Source organism: Calonectris borealis, chromosome 13 (genome assembly GCF_964195595.1).
Source record: "Calonectris borealis chromosome 13, bCalBor7.hap1.2, whole genome shotgun sequence".
Taxonomy (NCBI): Eukaryota; Metazoa; Chordata; class Aves; order Procellariiformes; family Procellariidae; genus Calonectris; species Calonectris borealis.
In genome coordinates this window covers 12,436,855-12,455,910 of record NC_134324.1, presented here as the reverse complement: position 1 = coordinate 12,455,910, position 19,056 = coordinate 12,436,855, and the positions used below count along the sequence as shown (strand labels likewise).

The following is a 19,056-nucleotide window of genomic DNA, read 5'->3' as shown; positions in this document are numbered from 1 at the left end:
CCATAGAGAGAGGCAGTCCCTGCCCTGGAGAGCATACGGCCTCACTAGACAAAGCAAAGTCCCATGAGAAGGTGGGAAGGGGGTGGGAAATGATGTGATGCTTGAATAGGGCCACTACGATTGAAGCTGTTTCTCTTTGAGGAGGGGTGTGGGCAGGGTGGTAATGCCTTTCTTGCTGAGGCAGAGAAGCAGAGCGCTGAGCTACAGACCAAGGAGAATGTGGAGAGGGGCATGGAGAGGAGGAAAGACGACTAGACCAGGAGCGAAGGGAAAAGAGGGAAAACCCAAGAAAGCCTGGAAAGATGAAAAAACAGCAAAGGAAATTGGGCAGCAGACGTGGGCTGTTCAGTCCCTGAGGAGACAAGGAAAGATGCTGAGACCTTTACAAAGGTCTACAGACTACTATGGACTACTCTACCTCTCCAAAACCCTCAGTCCCCCCAAACAGGGACTGGATGTAAACGAGAATCAGACCCTAAATCTCAGAGGCAATGTTGACTTTGCCACCCCCTAGTCCATCTGGTGAGCCAGCAGCAGCAGTAGGCTGTACTGGGGTCTGGCAAAGCCAGTGGTGATGCCAGTGGTGGTCCCTTCTGTATGAGGTACCAGATTGGAGGCAGGGAGTCAAGCCCAGCTGGTGAGCCCTAAGCCTAGGAGGATGCTTGCTCTAATACTTCAAAACCACATGCCTCTGACAGTTGAAGGTACTCATGTCATTTAATGTTTGGAGGACTTTCCTGGCTTCCTTCGCTTCACCTGACGGCCATTTCCCTGCTGCCACAACAGGATACTGCTCTCATTCCTGCCTCTCCATCCTAGGGAGGAGGCAGTGAGGCTGCAGGGTCCAGCTTCTGAACTGAGCAGGAGCCTGCAGGCAGCCTCATGGGAATCCAGCAGCCCAGGACAGTGAGTTTTGTAAGGACAGAGAGATGGGGCAAGGAGCACGTCAGAGCTGGAGGAACAGATCATGTTCCCAGGCAATGGTAGACTTGCAGATGTCTCCATGGGGACAATCTGACCATCCCAGACCCCCCTCCCCAGGAGTGTTTAGGACTGGACACCTTGGGGGATCTGTGGGACCTCCTATCTTCCTTTGCCTGGTACAGGGGAGCTGCAGCAGCTGCTGTCCCAGATCTGCGCAGTATTAGACTGCCCATCCCGGTGTTTCACCTTAATCGCAGTGAGTGGCATGGGAATGGGAAGTGCAATTAAAGAAATTCCAGCTTCTTATCTGAACCTTGTCAAGCTGTCCTGGAGGAGCAATCTTGGGGAGTTAACTGTATGCAGTAAGAAGGTTTATCTTCTAGCCCTTTCGAAGGAAATTTCTTTTTGTCTCATAAAACACCCCATGAGCTTAAAGGACAAATAAACAAGAGCACCTGCCTGAAGTGCTAAGTATTCTCTTCCAGTTATCCTATCTGCTTCTGTCCTCACCTCTTCTCTTCCCCCACGTGCTTGCTTCTTCCGTCACAAAGTTACTTCAAGCCCAACATCGTGGGGAGCATTTAAGCATTTAGCAGTAGGGTTTGACATGCAAACAAGACTTTGGACAAATGTGGCTTTGCTCTGCAAGCAGCCCAGGCATTTTCTGGAGATCATGGTAACTGGGCTGCAGCCTTGTTTGCATCAGAAGGTGCTTACACATGACTTTCCACCCAGGCCATGTCCTGTCCTAAGAGTGGTGAAAAACCAAACTAAAAGGAGGTGGCTCCTTCCCTGTGGTGCTTTGCATAATACTTCATTGAAGTGTTCAGTATCTTCCCCTTTAATTAATTCTTCCCCATCTGCATATAGCATCCTGTGTCCGCGCCTCTGCCTTTTCAGTAATAACCTCGTCAGGGACAGTGCAGACAGACTGTGATTCTATAACCCAGAGTCTGGCTGATGTCATGTCTCGACTCAAGGACTTTCCTTGATCCTTTGTGTAATGACTGTTAATCAGATGCTAAAACATACACATCTAGGTCACATGCCCCTGGGGCTCACAGTGAGAGACTCTGTGTGTCAGGCTATGTTCCCATGGAAAGAAGGATGGGCACCATGACAATCAGCAGCCATCTTGGGGTTGCATGTGAGGACATAACATCACTGAAGGACAGGAAGCGGTGGTACAAGGGAACAGCTCAGAAGAAAGGGTTTGGGGGGAAAGAAACAGTCTGATGTGGTTGGCTGCCATGAGTATTAAAGCCTGCCTTTTAGATGTCCCTGCCTGCACATATATGGGAGCAGGCATGAGCAGAAGTGTGTGGGAACGGGCAGGTAGAGACCTCAGAAGCCAGCACTTGGTTCTGAAAGCCCTGTCCAGCTGCCGTCTGCAGAGGCTCCAAGAGTGAGCAAGCCATGATTGAGAAGTTTGCAATCGACAGAGCAGCATGTACAGCATGTCTTGTTTGAAGGCTCCTGGCACGAGCACAGGACGTGGTGATGGTTTTTAACAGTGAGTTTGTATTATAAAAAGAACGCTGTCTCAACTGAGATTCCCTGGGCAGAGGCGAAAGACATTCAGACAAGGACAGCGCTGCCCTTGTTGCTGCAGAAGTGAAACAGATGGGAAGTTCAGTGTGTCACCTTGAAAACACAGATTGTCAGAGCACTGCTCCTTTTGTCCTTGTGAGCTCCCCTTGTCACTCCAGAAAGCTCTCTGGCGTCTGATTTGGAGAGAGGAGGACCTTGGAAACATAATGAAACTTATATTCTCATTCTTCTGCTCTTCGTGTTGGGGAGACAAAACTCACCCAGAGCAGGGACACAGAGGCATCCACAAGTGAGGAGTCTCACACTACTAATGGGAGAACTGAGAGAAGCCTGATGCTGCCCAACCGCTCGCTGCAGTGGCCAGTGTCAGGCATTAGCGTATGCTGTTAGTACATGTCCTCTCTGCTTGCTGCCTTTGGAGAGTGCTTGCACATGTCATGCTAGAAGCACATTCCTGCCCACAAGCTGTGGGGCAAGTTGTGCATCAGATTTGAAAATTACTCTAAAATAAAGTTATTTTATTTCGTTATCTGAGTGTGGAGAGTGTCTCCAGACTTTTTGCTATTATTGAGCGTGTTCCCTGGGACATGGAGGCTGCTGCTGGGAGCCGCCCAGGGTTTGTCAGAGATGTTTGCATGCTGGGAGGGATGCGTGGGATGTCGTGGAGAGGAAAATGCTCGCTTGTGCAGGGCTGTGGGGGTGTGGAGTTGCTGAACGCAGTTCTGTCTGAAAGAGGGATGCTTGGGCTGACCCCTGTTTTGCAGAAGAGAGGCTTCCTGGCCCGCCTCAAACTGCACAGAGCGACCTACCAGCTCTTGAAAGAAATACACCCCATTCCTGGGTCTCCTCCAATAACTCCCTAGATTTTCCTGAATTGCAGCACCCCAAAGAGTTTGCCTGTAATACTTGCTTTGCTTACCTCTGTGATTGACAGCACAGACCCATCAGATTCACATCAGCCCACCTGAAATGCTGGCCATGCTTCCCAGGAAAGCAGCCTGCTTTATTGTACTGCAATGAGCGATTTGCTTGGAGGTGCAGAGGGAAGGGGGCTCTATAAATAAAGACAAATATCAGAACAATAAAAGCTAGAATGAGACTGGCTAGGATATTAATCTCTCAGCCCCACTGTTACTTGGGATTTTTCCAAGCTATCTCTCCAGCAGAGGAAAATGGAGGAACCTGTTTCCAGGTCTCTGTCTCCTCTATTTGGAGGTTTTCTTATTGCTGTTGAATACAAATGAAGTTGCAAAAAACACCTTTAAATCCTTAATTTTATCCTAATTTAGGAAGACATCTAAGACATCTTCATCTTATGGCTTTGCTTCTCTCTTTGGCATTTGTCAGAAAGCTGAGCTCTTAAAGAACACAGAGAAAGACGCTCATAGATGGATACGGAGGAACCATTGGGTACCAACTCCTCTATATCCCACTAATTGCAGCCTTGAGAGGGGTCAGCTGAACTGCACACACAAACTTGCTTTGAGCCATTTGAAAACGATCTTCTGGCAGTGCACAGCTGTGTTTATTTGGTGCATAAGGTAACCTGAAAATACAAACTGCTAATTTCAAGTTGTGTCATGCTAACCCTGTGAGTTTAAGCTGTTAGTTGAAACTGGGTGGCCCTAACTCATATCTGCTCTGAACCCAGGGTGGAACTTAGTGTAAAGTAGAGTTCTTGGGGCCAAATCCAACTGAAAATATGGGCTGATTCCCCATGTGTGCACATCATACACACAGAGGTGAGAGAGGAGGCACAGGGACGAGCTAACTGTGGCCAGGCTGGATGTCCTTGCTGTATCATCCTTGAGGAGATCAGGATGGGGAACAGGGAGGTGCTCCAGGGCCGTGAAGGTTAGGGCAGAGCGGCTGGGGCTGGGATCACCCAAGGAACAGGGCTTAGGGTAGCACACAATGAGAACAGTGGCCAGCCCCCAACTCTCTTGTGCTGGGGACAGGCTGATTTCCGAACCTGTTTATTTTCTTTTGGATTGAAAAATTTGGGATTTTCTTTGAAATGACTTTTCACAGGGAAATTCCATAGCTTTTCACTTAAACTATGTTTTTAAAAGTGAAAGGGTTTGAGAGTGCAGTTATTGTTATTGGTTTTTTTTTTCTTCCAAGATGAAATATTCTTGTCAACTCCACATCCCCTTATTTCCCACAAATGCTTTTTTACAGGACAGGGTTTTTTCAATTAAATGTTTTCAAATTTTACTGAATTTTACCCAATTTTTCTGGAATTGGGTTTCCACCAGCATTTGTGCTGCCCACATGAGGAAAACAAGGACTGATCAGTGATGTGCGGCCGTGCTAGGTGATGACGGTGACCAAGGGCCACATGTTGAAAGGCTGAGTTGGACATGAGCCCACACAACTAGCAGCAGTGATGCTGCAGGGCATTCCTCAGCATTGGATAAACTCATGTGATAGTATTTAGGGTAGGCAGTCTTCAGTGTTTGCCTTATGGGTAGTTTGATTTATTATTTTATGACTGAAGTTTGATGTAATATTGCATGCATGCCAACATGTGTGCACTACCCGACGTGTGATCCAAATGGCACAACCTAACTCTTAGAGTGACTCCTCTTCTTTCGCTAGCTCCTTTTGTTGAAAACACTTTAAAAGCCCATGCTTTTCAGAGAAGTTAACAACCTCCATGTGTTGCATAGCAGATGGTACAGTAATGTTGGAGGCGTATTTTACAATAACCTTTTTCCACATGGGGAAATTGAGGTATTGAGAAGTCTCTTTCTGATGCTTGAGAATGAATCAGGAGCAGAGAGAAACTATAGGGATGCAGGAGTTCAAGAAACATCACTGCTGTAAGTTTGAGGGGCTGAGCTCATCCTGCCAAACTTCAGCTATTCAGCCTTGATCAGCCTGGACTCTTCTAAGGTCAGTAAGAGTGTAAGGCATTTCCAGAAGACAACTTGGACTTCTTCATATTGGGATCTCCCTCCAGAAGTGCCTACCCCTCTCCAATGACTGCAGGGAACCCATGGTCAAACACCTCCTATTTTAATCACCTTGGTCAGATGCCTACAGCTAAGTGGGATCTGATTAATGCTCAGAGAAAGGTCTGAGCACTGTCCTACAGCTAATCAGTGTAGAACTGCAGTCCTGCGAGGTTCCGCAGCATCAATGCAAACCGCACCTGATGGGAACAGGTGCTAAAGTCTTCAGGAACTGTTCTGGTTTAACCCCAGCCAGCAACTAAGCACCACAGAGCCGCTCGCTCAGTCCCCCCCAATGGGATGGGGGAGAGAATCGGAAGGGTAAAGGGGTAGGAAGGCTCTGCAGAGGGACCTGGACAGGCTGGATCGATGGGCTGAGGCCAACTGTATGAGGTTCAACAAGGCCAAGTGCCGGGTCCTGCACTTCAGTCGCAACAAACCCATGCAACGCTACAGGCTTGGGGAAGAGTGGCTGGAAAGCTGCCCAGAGGAAAAGGACCTGGGGGTGCTGGTTGACAGCCGGCTGAACATGAGCCGGCAGTGTGCCCAGGTGGCCAAGAAGGCCAATGGCATCCTGGCCTGTATCAGAAATAGTGTGGCCAGCAGGAGTAGGGAGGTGATCGTGCCCCTGTACTCGGCACTGGTGAGGCCGCACCTCGAATACTGTGTTCAGTTTTGGGCCCCTCACTACAAGAAGGACATGGAGGTGCTGGAGCATGTCCAGAGAAGGGCAAGGAAGCTGGTGAAGGGCCTGGAGCACAAGTCTTATGAGGAGCGTCTGAGGGAACTGGGGTTTTTTAGCCTGGAGAAGAGGAGGCTGAGGGGAGACCTCATCGCGCTCTACAACTACCTGAAAGGAGGTTGTAGCGAGGTGGGGGTTGGTCTCTTCTCCCAAGTAACAAGCGATAGGACGAGAGGAAATGGCCTCAAGTTGCGCCAAGGGAGGTTTAGACTGGACATTAGGAGAAATTTCTTTACTGAAAGAGTGGTCAGGCCTTGGAACAGGCTACCCAGGGAAGTGGTGGAGTCACCATCCCTGGAAGTATTTAAAAGACGTGTAGATGAGGCGCTTAGGGACATGGTGTAGTGGGTATGGTGGTGTTAGGTTGCCGGTTGGACTCGATGATCTTAGAGGCCTTTTCCAACCTTAATGATTCTATGCTTCTATTCTATGATTCTATACTCCCAAAGGCTGGAGCATTTTTGTACAAATCTTGCCTCAGATAATTCTGGATGAAAATACATTTGTAAATGCCATTTCCCAATGGGTTCCCAACCTAGAGGCAAGGGAGCCAGCTCAGCTAGGAAGTTCTTCCTCATGAATAGCTGTGCTTATAATAGCCACTGAAATTAGATCAAACCACAGGACAGTGACAATAACAGCTCAGATTTTTCAGAAGAGCTGAATGACTTGTGCACTATACCTTTTGCAAAGGCTGGCTATGAATGGCACAAGAGGAGCTCTTTAATGCTGATCCCTTCTGAAAATCTGGGCTTGACAACAAATACTAAACCCCTGGGATAGCTGACCCTCCACTCTCCCGAAAAGTTGGCATCGGTTATCCCAGACCTGAATGCTGAACTTTACAGTGGGACGTCTGACCTGAGCAGCCAGCCCAGAAGTGAGATCTCACAAGTGACTCCAGTTAGGAGTTAGAAACTGATAGTGGCATCTAACATGGATTTATCATTGCATTTTTGGTTGCTTTCTCCTACACCAGAGATATTGCTGAGGAGGAGCAATGTAAGCTCATACTGGCTCAAACAGGGTTTGCAGGGATGGGGGAGAATATGTCAAATGTTGTGTTATTTTGGCTCCAACAGCTGGCAAGGAAAAGAAAATGGCCCCAAGCAGAATAAAGTCAGCCTTCCCCATATATGTTGTTTTCTTGGGCTGCCATTACCCCGTCTTGTCCCTGCTGTGCCAATGCTTCTTTGCCCGCCTGTGGGCTCTATTTCAGTGTTTCACAATCTGATCCATGCTTTCATCACTACATACCCTATGTCCAAGCAGTACCCAGTGCGATCCAGAGCATTCAAATGCTGGAATGGGCTCTCCCCACCTCCTGTTTTCAGGCAGTGGCCATGCTTCTGTGCTTGGCTTTGAGGGCTGCTGATATCCTAGCTTTGTGTCTCCTCGTGTCTGTTTTGAATGAACTGTAGAGGCCACACCATCACTTTGAACATGCTGCATCTGTCCCCATCTAGAGATATGTTAGGACCTCATCCCCATCACCTTTGCTCATCCCTGTGTCTAACCAGGGTGAAGGATCAGCCCAGAGGGTGACTCAACTGCCTGATGGCAAATGCTCTTTTCTCATGATCTCATTCCTATGCAAGGGATGTTTTTGGTACCAATCAGTCATCACCGGTTGGCTGACAGTGGAGCGAGGGCAAGGAAAATGAATTGGGGAGTCGTGCACTGCCCTGCTCTGCCTCCTCAGGCAGGACATGCTGTCCAAGGGAGCGCGCTAAGAGTGCTGCATCTATTTTAACTGCATGGTTTGAGGAAGTTGGCTCTGAACCAGCAACGAGGGCAGTGGGGGGAGGGTGTGCTGCGGTCATAAAAATTCCACCAAGATAAATCAATAGAGGGAGGAGGAGAATGGGAGGGAGAGATGGCAAAGTCAGACATTGTTCATCTCTGCCCACAGGAGAGAGGTAGCCAATGCCTCTGTGGTCATGGGGGTTTAACAGGAGTGAAAGGGAGCAAAGTCCAAGTCAGAGAGGAGCTGTCAGGAGCAGGTGACAGCCTTCAGTGTGGGCTGGTGGAACTGGATTTGGGGGCCTGGTTCAGACAGCCACTGAGTGCCAGACATGTTCCTGCATGCCACTAATTAGCACCTTCTCAGGCAGGCTGAAAAAGAGGCTAAGGAGCAAATTGGCTTGCAGCAGCAAGCAGCAGAACGGTGGGCTAATGATGTGGACTACTGCCAGTCCAATCCAGACAGGTGCTGCCTGCCAGAAATGCTAGTTATGGGTAAGCTAGGACACTTTGTCTTTCACCAAAACCAAAGGTCCTCATTATGGTGGAAACTCTGTTTTCTGTCTGCAAAAGACTCAAGATTTTGAACTGGTTGCAGCAAGAGCTGGGTCCATAGCAGCCCCTGCCCCAGCTTCCTTTTCTAATCTTCAGCAAGGGGTATCTGCCCAGGAACCTTAGAGCCCCGTTTTTTCATATAAACCATTTACAGTATAAGTCCTGCAGCAAGGGATGGATTCTCATTAGGTTTATGCACAACACTAATATTGCTGTACGTATAAATCAGGTGTATGGAGCACTGCTGGGCTGTATCCTAATAAATAACAGAAAGAGCTGTCTGCTTGCCTTCTCTGGTAAGCTGGTGAGTAGCTTTCCTTGCCTGTGTTTGAAAGGTGTAGCTGAACTTAGGACTGGATTCAGCCAACGACCACACTGCCCCTTCATGCCTGTGCTTAAAAGGAGTGTTTGGCTTGAGCTGTCCATCAAGAAGAAGCCCAAGCCCTTGGTCTTGGCTTTCCAGGCATGGGTCAGGCCAAACATGCTATAGCTCAGCCCGCCAGTCAACACACAGTCTTTGGCTCTTCCTAAGTGTGCCATGGATGTTCTGACCCCAAGCTAAAGATGAACCGGAAAGGTGTCAGTGGTCACCAACACCTGCTCCCAGACTTAAAAGCAAACGTTCAGGCTGTAACTCCAAAACGGTGGCCTGTGGACCAGAGGACAGGGCTCTGCTTTGCCTGAATCCACCTCAGAAAGACATGTTCTTCCTTCTCTTTCACAGGAATACACCATTGATATCTTCTTTGCTCAGACGTGGTATGACCGGCGTCTTCGTTTCAACAGCACCTTGAAGGCCCTCACGCTGAACACCAATATGGTGAGCCGCATCTGGATCCCAGATACCTTTTTTAGGAACTCCAAGAGAGCCGATTCCCACTGGATAACCACTCCTAATCAGCTCCTCCGCATCTGGAATGACGGAAAAGTGCTCTACACGCTCAGGTACATCCAGCAGGCATTGTAGCTGGCTGCTGAGGTGAGGGAACAAGGAGCTGGTCAAAGTAGAGGAGGTCTCCAGATGCCCTGGAACAGAGTAGTGGAGATGTCTCCCAGTGCTGATGGGAGTACACATGCAGTACTGGTTGCAGAATGGGCTTCCTCTTCCCAGGATGAAGGCTTCCAAAAGATCAAACTGTTCTTCCATATCATACCTAGAAAAAAGTCAAATCTACAAATAGTGTCCTAAACCAAAATCCTTTAAAAGTTTATGTTGGTCAGTCCAGCTATTTCATTCTGATAATAAACATTTGGCTTTTGTTCCCATAAACTCTCACTCCCATAAATGAATCTGAAAAGCTCACTAAACAAAAAGGCTTTTTGAATGTGAAAATTAGATGTTTTTTCTCACTTTGAAAATATCCAAACATATGTTTTGTTTTGCTGCTGTTTTGAAATGTTCGTGCAAACAGACTGATCTTCAACAAATTAGTGTTTCTGTCTCAAGGAAGCGAGAATCCCTCTGTCACATTGTGGTGTTGGAATCAAACCACCTTCACCAACATAAAATCTCAGCCTCCCCCTCTCTCTCTTCCTCTCTCAGGCTGACAATCGAGGCTGAATGTCTGCTCCAGCTGCAGAATTTCCCAATGGACACTCACTCCTGCCCTTTGGTTTTTTCCAGTTGTGAGTATACATATTTTAAAAATAGTTTTAGAAACCAAGTAGAGAAACCGCAGTAGAGTAAAACTCTTCTGGGGAGACCATCCTCCCTTTTAGCTACATTTTTCACCAAATGTCTATGACTCTCTTCCTGCACCATTACCCATCATGCCCTGAAGCATCCTCCCACTCCTGGGCTAGCAAAGGTCTTCAGGGACAGATTCACAGCGTCTCTGAGTTTCTCCTTAATTTGAGTGGACAGTTGGAGGTGATTATTTCACTGACCTTCTGGTCACTCTGAATATATCCCTTCAGCTGGCAGACAAATGGCACCTGTCCTGCCTTGCATCTTCCCCCTTCTCCCGCTCTCTGAGGGGACAGCTTGGCTTTCCAGACCTCAGCCCAGAGATAGGGCCACTTTCTGCACCCAGTACTCAGACCTCCCCTCTCAGTCCCCACTTCTCCATTCTCATCAGCAGACAGGGCTGCTGATGTTGGCACATCTCCACTGGTAATTTTGCGGGGAGCCTTTCTGCACCAAGAGATTCCTGTCCTTATGCGTTGGCTGAAAATCTGATTTAGTCATCTTAGCTCGGGTTCGTCTCTCCCGCTTCCCGTGCCACTGAAGAGATGCAGCTCACATGGCTCTGAGGTGCTTGAGAGGGAGGCAGCATGCTGAGGAGATACCGTCCCCTTGTATCCCATCATCCCTCATTCTTTGCTAATTAACAGTACATGCCATACATACTTGGTAATTAGAAACACGCTTTTAGTTAACTGCCAAGCTCTTGCTCCTTCCCTCCTCTAAGGAACTCCCTCGTAGGTGTCAAGGTCCCTGCTGAACAGCAGGCTTGTTTCTTTGTCAAGAAAGCCAGAGCCAGGAGAAGCCGTGCTCCAGCCTGCAGGAGCCAGGTCTCCTTCTCCATGGAGAATGCACCCCTTCTTTTCCATACTCCCAGGGTGAAAGGTACAGAGATAGTCAGAGCAGCCACAGCCATGCTACCTCCCATGTTGGCAGCTTTGTATTCCTGGGGTACTCATGCCTGGGAAGGGGAGGTAGTCATGAGGAGTGGTGAAGGCTCCATGCTGCCCCAGGGAGCTAAAACCCTTAAAGATTTCAGGCTGGGGGAGTCCTCTTACAACAACCCAAGTCTCATTCCAACCAGTGCAGTCCTTAGAAAGGCTCCGTTTCTAGCATTGCTTTTCTCATCCCTGGGATTTGAAGCAAGGGGACCTTCCATTGCATGTGGGGATGCCTAAGGAAATCTAAACAAAAGGCATGAGAAATACCTGCCTGAAAGCTTCATGTTTACAAAACAGCTAGAGAGAGATGCCAGTGCTTTTGCAGTCAGGGTGGTGAATGAAGTGGAGGCACAAGATGTACTCTTTAATTGATGTCCTTGCCCCTTTCCCCAGATGGTTACCCACGCGAGGAGATTATCTATCGCTGGAGGCGCTACTCCATTGAGGTCTCTGACCAGCGCACCTGGAGGCTCTACCAGTTTGACTTCACGGGGCTGAGGAACACCTCGGAAGTTCTCAGGACTGGGGCAGGTGAGGCAAAGGGAGACAGCCCACAGAAACACCAGTGTGTTGGAGACCTCGTGGAAGGCAAAGGAATCATCAGACAGCCCCACAATGGTGGAGGAAGGTCACAACAGCACAGTTAGAGAAACGTAAGAATGAAGGGATGGATCTTTGCTAGAGGGAGCAGAAGTGATGGAGATGAAGGGTGAGGGGAAGATGAAGCAGGGGTAGGCCAGAACCACTGACATCTGTGAACTGTGGGGTGACAATGCTGATGTGAATGAAGCTATCCCTAATTGAAGGATCAGGAGGGAGAGGAGATGGAGCTCAGATCCCCTCTTGCTGCAGTATGTGCGTACTATGTGATCCCTGGGTGATGCTTATAATTGGAACAGGGGTGGGGAAATCAGAACTTGCAGGTCTCAATCTTTCCTTCTGTAAAGTTGTATGAGGCTGATGAACACCTGAATTATGCTTTAAGAGACAGGAACAAGGCTGCATGTGTGAAGAAACCAGGGAATGGAGGCCCTTCAGCTCCTCCTCCTCACAATACTCACATCCCCTTTCCTTCCCACATACAACTGAGGAAAGCCTTTTTGGGTTCCTGCAGGTGGGGTGAGCTCATATTCTTAAGCCCTCTGAAGCAGCAAGTTCAGGTAGTGCTTCTCCCACTCTACAGAAAGCTGCTGTTGCCAACACTGGCAGCCAGCCTCTAACACGGGTAGAAAGGCAGCACTAACCACGACAAGAAGTGGTGCAGTGAAAGTGTCTTGAATGCACCAGTGGCTGTCTGACATTTGTAATTCTCTTTCTGGTAATTGCTTGCAAGCTCCATCTTAACCCTAGAGCTGTTGGGTGGCTTTCTTCCAATACTCACTAGGAGCCTCTGAAAAAGAGGAAGAACCTCTGCTCCAAGTTGCCAAATGAGCAATTAGGATGTACAGCACCACATGACTTTTCCAGGGGCAGAACCAGAGTTTTGATGAAAGTGATTGAAGGACACCTCCTTTGTCACAGCTCAGGTAGTTAGTTGGGAAGCCAGGCCATGTAGCCTGTTACAGCTAAATAGCTTCTATAGAAGAAAAACCCTTGCAGCAATCAGCTGAAGATGAATATTCTCTATAGTTTTCTTCCCTAAAACTTTTCCAGGCGGTCTGTTTTTCAGTGTGCCTGGACACACAGCCAAGCCAGTACAAATGCAGCCTGGTTGCCACATAGCCAGCCAGGCAGATAGCCAATTGGGGAACCACAAAGTCAGCTCTTAAATTAGTGACAAAGACATTAAGTCAGACAGCTACAGAGCCAGCCAGGTGGCCACACAGTCCACTAGCCACAAAACCAGCAAGCCAGCCACAATGCCAGCAAGTCACCAAACCTACTTAGCCAGCCACACAGCTGTCCATGAAGCTAACAATCTGGGCAGCCACAAAGCCAGCCAGAAAACCAGCTGGCCAGGCACTTAAAGCAACAGGAAAACCTCATCAGAAGCACTCCAAATTCTGAAACTTTGCTCATTTTTGTGTTTTAGGAAGCCACATGTTATGATTTCAATGTCTCTATTGCTTTTTCCTAGGGGAATACATGGTGATGACAGTTTCTTTTGACCTAAGTAGACGTATGGGTTATTTTGCCATTCAGACTTACATTCCCTGCATCCTGACTGTTGTTCTTTCCTGGGTTTCCTTCTGGATAAAGAGAGACTCTACGCCAGCCAGGACATCTCTAGGTAAGAGAAAGGTTGTTGCATGTCTGATGCTTGTCAAACTCTGCAAGGCTAGCAGACTGGCGGTGTTGGAGTACAAAATCTCCTAAAGCACTTTGTCATTTTCTGGCATTATTCAGCTTACTGGAGGATAGTCTACTCCTCCATCTTTCGGTTTGTAACACCTATCCTCAAGCTCAACCGAATCTCCAGCTGTCCTGGCTTGGACTACTGGATTATTTCAGGATAGCACAACACTCTCATATCTTGATCTGAGACCTGAACACAGTCTTTTCCAAATTGACAATGTGGTATTCTCATGCACCAAAAGGGAGAGGAAAGGGGTGAGCTGTGGCATTGCAATGCTGGCCAAAGGGCTCCTGTCACATGCATGTATTCTGCATTTCCTCATGACTTTTCATGGGCTTAGTGTAGGACTAAGTGACATGAAGGTTGTAGGGTAATGAGCAAAGTTGCTTGGCCAGGCTCTGGCAGGACGTGGAAGCCCTGTAGGTACAGCCTTTCTCTTTCTGTGACTGATGGGGTCAGTCACACCACAGTGGAAGTCCAGGACTGCTCTGCCTATTGTCTAGATTTTCTCAGCAACCTGCAGTGGCTCTTTGAGGCAGGAAAAATCTTATGTTGATGGAATCCTGCTCTGATAGGCGGTAGAGAGGTCTTTACGAATCTTTGATGCACTTTGGCTGTATCTGCATTTTGCAGCAAGCTCTGCTTCCCAGCGCTGTCCTTCCCACCAGCCCTGCTGACTTTCCCTTTAATTGGAGGTAGCGTTCGCAGCCCTGCCTGCAGGCTTCTGCGGGGAGGGAGAGGAGAGGCGAGGAGCCATCAGCATCAGGCAGGGCTATTCAGAGCCCATCCATTCTGACCATTTCTCCCCACCTCCCTGTCAAAATCAATTTCTTTGGTGCCCACGGAGAGAGCAGGAGGAGGAGTGGGGCGTCATTTCCAATGGAGGTGAGGGTATGCCATAGTCTGTGGCTGGGAAAGGAATGAACAGCAAGAGGCAAAATGTTCTGCACGGCTGACACCACTATGGTGGCTGTCTCAAAAAACAAAGGCAAGTTTCCCTAGAATGGGGGCCCCTGTCTGTGGGAAGGGACCTCAGCACATCAAGAGTAATGTATTCTCTCCACAGCCCCTGTTGTACTTAATACAAATGATCCCCAGTACATTTCAAGCCTGTCAGCCTACATTAGGGAGATGTAAACCGGACCAGTTCCATTGGCATTTCAAATATATGGGAAGTCACATCACATCTGCTAATGCAAATACAGCAGGAAAATATTAAAATCTCTTGCCATGCTCCCACCCAGAGCCATTGGGGTGACCCCAGGAAAGGGTGGCAGATGGATTTAGATGAATGCTAGAGAAGGAGGAACAGGTAGAGTTCCTGCTTCTTCTCCACATCCCAAAAAGCAGTGGATGAGATCACGATACCAACTCTTGCAGCTGATCCTTTGTTGGCTCCTGATACTTTACCTCTAGAAACAGGTCTGTAAGCATTACTGCTGCTGCAAAAACAATTCCAAGCCCCATTCAAGTCAAAAGAGATTCCTTATCATCTCCTACCCACTTGCCCTCTACGTCAAGAAATGGATAGATTGTGAAGAGCTGTCTCTGAAGAATAGCCACAAGCAGGTTGAAAGCTTATGGTAAGAATTAGAGACCAAGGCAACAACGGCAGCCTTGCAGTTGGTGTCTACTACAGGCCGCTCAATCAAGGGGAGCCTATTGACGAAGCCTTCTTACTCCAGCTCTAGGAGGCATTGCGCTCACAGGCTCTCATGCTGCTGGGGGACTCAAACCACCCTGACATCTGCTGGAAAAGTAGCATGGCAAGCTGTAGGTAATCCAGGAGACTTCTGGAGGGCACTGAGGATAACTTCTTAAGCCAGGTAATAGACAGCCCTACCACAGGGGATGCAATACTGGACTTGATGGTCACCAACGCAAGTGAGCTGATCGGTGACATCAAGATTGGAGGCAGCCTGAGCTGCAGGGATCATGCACTGGTGGAGTTCGCAGTCCTGAGGGATATGGGCCACGCGAAGAGTAAAGTCAGGACCCTGAATTTTAGGAAAGCAAATTTCCAGTTGTTCAAAGAGTTAGTCAATAGGACCCCCTGGGACAAGGGAACAGGAATAGAGCTGGAAGATCTTTAAGGACGCTTTCCAAAGAGCACAAGAGTTCTCGATCCCAAGGTGTAAGAAATCAGGAAAGGAAGGCAAGAGACCGGCATGGATGAATCAAGACCTGCTGGTCAAACTAAAGGGCAAGAAGGATATGTACAGGTAGTGGAAGCAGGGACACGTATGCTGGGAGGAGTATAGGGATGCTGCCTGGTTGTGTAGGGATGGGGTCAGGAAGGCGAAGGTGCGGATGGAGCTGAACTTGGCAAGGGACACAAAGAATAATAAGAAGGGCTTCTATAGGTATGTCAGCCAGAAAAGGAAGGTCAAAGGAAGTGTACTGCTCCTGATGAACACAACTGGCAAACTGGTAACGACGGATGAGGAGAAGGCTGGGGTACTCAACAACTTTTTTGCCTCAGTCTTCACTGGCAACCTCTCTTCTGACATCTCTTGAGTGGATGGACCACAAGGCAGGGACTGGGGGAGCAAAGTCCTTCTTGCTGTAAGAGAAGATCAGGTTCATGACCACCTGAGGAACCTGAACATACATAAGTCTATGGGACCTGATGAGATGCATCCCAGAGTCCTGAGGGAATTGGCTGATGTAGTTGCCAAGCCACTCTCCATGATATTTGAAAAGTCATGGCAGTCAGGTGAAGTCCCCGGTGACTGGAAAAAGGGAAATATTGGACCCATTTTTAAAAAGGATAGAAAGGAGGATCCTGGGAACTATCGACCTGTCAGCCTCACCTCTGTGCCGGGGAAGATCATGGAACAGATCCTCCTAGAAGATAAAGCATATGGAGGAGATGGTTCGAGACAGCCAGCATGGCTTCACCAAGGGCAAGTCTTGCCTGCCCAACCTAGTGGCCTTCTATGAGGAGTGACTACATCAGTGGGCAAGGAAAGAGCTACTGATGTCATCTATCTGGACCTCTGTAAGGCCTTTGACACAGTCCCCCACAACATCCTTCTCTCTAAATTGGAGAGATATGGATTTGATGGATGGACTGATCGGTGGATAAGGAATTGGTTGGATGGTCACATCCAGAGGATAGTGGTCAACTGGCTCAATGTCCAGATGGAGATCAGTGATGAGTGGTGTCCCTCAGGGGTCCATATTGGGACCAGTACTGTTTAATATCTTCATCAATGACATAGAGAGTGGGATCGAGTGCACCCTCAGCAAGTTTGCAGACAACCCCAAGCTGAGTGGTGCGGTTGACACGCCTGAGGGACAGGATGCCATCCAGAGGGACCTGGACAAGCTCGAGAAGTGGGCCTGTGTGAACCTCATGAGGTTCAACAAGGCCACGTGCAAGGTCCTGCACCTGGTCGGGACAACCCCCGGTATCAATGCAGGCTGGGAGATGAAGGGATTGAAAGCAACTCTGTGGAAAGGGACTTGGGGGTAGTGGTGGATGAAAAGCTGGACATGAGCCAGCAATGTGCACTTGCAGCCCAGAAGGCCAACCGTATCCTGGGCTGCATAAAGAGAAGCGTGGCCAGCAGGTCGAGGGAGGTGATTCTGCCTCTCTACTCCGCTCTGGTGAGACCCCACCTGGAGTACTGCATCCAGCTCTGGAGTCCTCAATACAGGAAAGATATGGACCTATTGGAGCGGGTCCAGAGGAGGGCCACAAAAATGATCAGAGGGATGGAACACCTCTCCTATGAAGAAAGGTTGAGACAGTTGGAGTTGTTCAGCCTCGAGAAGAGAAAGCTCCAGGGAGACCTTATTGTGGCCTTTCAGTACTTAAAGGGGGCTTATAGGAAAGATGGGGGCAAACTTTTTAGCAGGGCCTGTTGTGACAGGAGAAGGGTAATGGTTTTAAACTAAAAGAGGGTAGATTTAGACTAGATCTAAGGAAGAAATTTTTTACAATGAAGGTGGTAAAACACTGGAACAGGTTGCCCAGGGAGGTGGTAGATGCCCCATCCCTGGAAACATTCAAGGTCAGGCTGGACGAGGCTCTGAGCAACCTGATCTAGTTGAAAATGTTCCTGCTCACTGCGGGGAGGTTGGACTAGATGACCTTTAAAGGTCCCTTCCAACCCAAACTATTCTATGATTCTATGATTCTATGATGAGCTTTGCATTGGGCTGAATTCATCCTGGGAGCAAATGCTCAAAGACAAAAGGAGAACAAGAACAGAGGCCTTTGCATTCCAGCTCTGGTTCATATCAGACAGAAATAGCCTGTGTCATCTGAGACATTGCCACGGTTATTGCTGACTCAGCCAGACATCACTGACTGAATCCCAACTCACCCATTGCCTGCCCAAAGCCATCCATCCAGTGTTATTGCCTCTTAGCATGTCCTTCCTTTGGACTCTCCTCCCATCATCCAACCAGTTGTTCCTGTGTACAGCCTTAAGCAGAGTCCGAGTTCCCCACTCCTTTACCAGTCCACATTGATGGCCTGTGTGACACCCGGGTTTTGAACAGCTCTTTTTCCATAGAGCATTGTCAGAGGGCACCTCAAGACCAGAGTCTTGCTGAGCAGAGCAAAAATGGGACCAGACAACCAGAGGAATTTCTCTCCCACAGGAGAGGGGAAATGGGGATGTTTTGGAGGCTGGATGCATGTAGAAGACAGAAGTGCTCCTCTTCATTACTTAAACCAGCTCTTTTCTCTCTTAGGTATCACGACTGTGCTAACAATGACCACCCTGAGTACCATCTCCCGCAAACACCTTCCCCGTGTTTCCTATATCACAGCCATGGACCTCTTTGTCTCTGTGTGCTTCATCTTCGTCTTTGCAGCTCTCATGGAGTACGCTACACTCAACTACCTGGTGGGAAACAAGAAACCACTTGAGCACAACAACAGGAAAGCCAGGCTGGTAGGTCAAAGGGGCCAGCAGAGGTGGATGCTGCTAGAACCCCAAGCTATTTAGAAATAACCCTCCTGAGCCTGCATTGGAAACTGCTGACGTGGTTTAATGCCTGACCCATACTGGGTTCATAAGTTCATAAGTGGTCCTCAGACCACTCTATGTGCTGCATCTGAGCACCTGAAAAGTGAGATACAACCAGAAAAAGCAGCTGAGGCTCCCCTAAAACAAGGAGGTCCCTGTCAGAAGCAGGCACCCTATGCTCTCTTCAAAATTGCTGGAGAGCTTATCAGTACAGTTTAGAATGACTCACATAACCAAATGTAAATGTCCACTCTAAGACAGGGTGATCCACAGCCAGGTTCTTCCACCTGTACCAGTTTGATCTCTGTGGATTACAGAGGTATCTTAGGTCACAGAGATGCAGAAACCTACTTTCTTTTGTGGTCTGTCCATCTCACTCCTGAGTGTGGGGATAGTGAACCCAGAGTGGTCATCATCCTCTTGAGATCTGCCCAAGCTCATGGCAGGTACTTCTGACACATCAGCTGAAACAGGCCTCTGAACTGGGACAGAACTGAAACCAACTTCTGTGCCAGCCTCATTTCCCAGCACAGGTGGAGAGAGCTCTTCCATAAGGCTGATGATATGCCTCTTCTGGGCCAAGAGGTTATGAGTCACACACAGCCGTTCCCCAGCTTTTCTCCAGCAACTGACAGCAACCAGAAGACACATCCGGACTGTGTGCTGTGTCTTCAGAGA

At 48.5% G+C, this 19,056-nt stretch overlaps 2 protein-coding genes across 2 annotated transcripts in view; both read left to right on the top strand.

Annotated features, from left to right (window-relative positions):
- LOC142087719 (thymosin beta-15A homolog) overlaps nt 1-19,056 on the top strand; it is a 463,475-nt gene that overhangs the window by 126,901 nt on the left and 317,518 nt on the right. The gene's annotated exons all lie outside the window — the stretch shown is intronic.
- LOC142087716 (gamma-aminobutyric acid receptor subunit gamma-4) overlaps nt 1-19,056 on the top strand; it is a 40,974-nt gene that overhangs the window by 19,107 nt on the left and 2,811 nt on the right. The window contains exons 4-8 of the mRNA XM_075162251.1: nt 9,197-9,417; nt 10,016-10,098; nt 11,491-11,628; nt 13,175-13,327; nt 18,101-18,303. Coding sequence (XP_075018352.1) covers nt 9,197-9,417; nt 10,016-10,098; nt 11,491-11,628; nt 13,175-13,327; nt 18,101-18,303 — 798 coding nt within the window. The remainder of the gene's footprint in view (nt 1-9,196; nt 9,418-10,015; nt 10,099-11,490; nt 11,629-13,174; nt 13,328-18,100; nt 18,304-19,056) is intronic.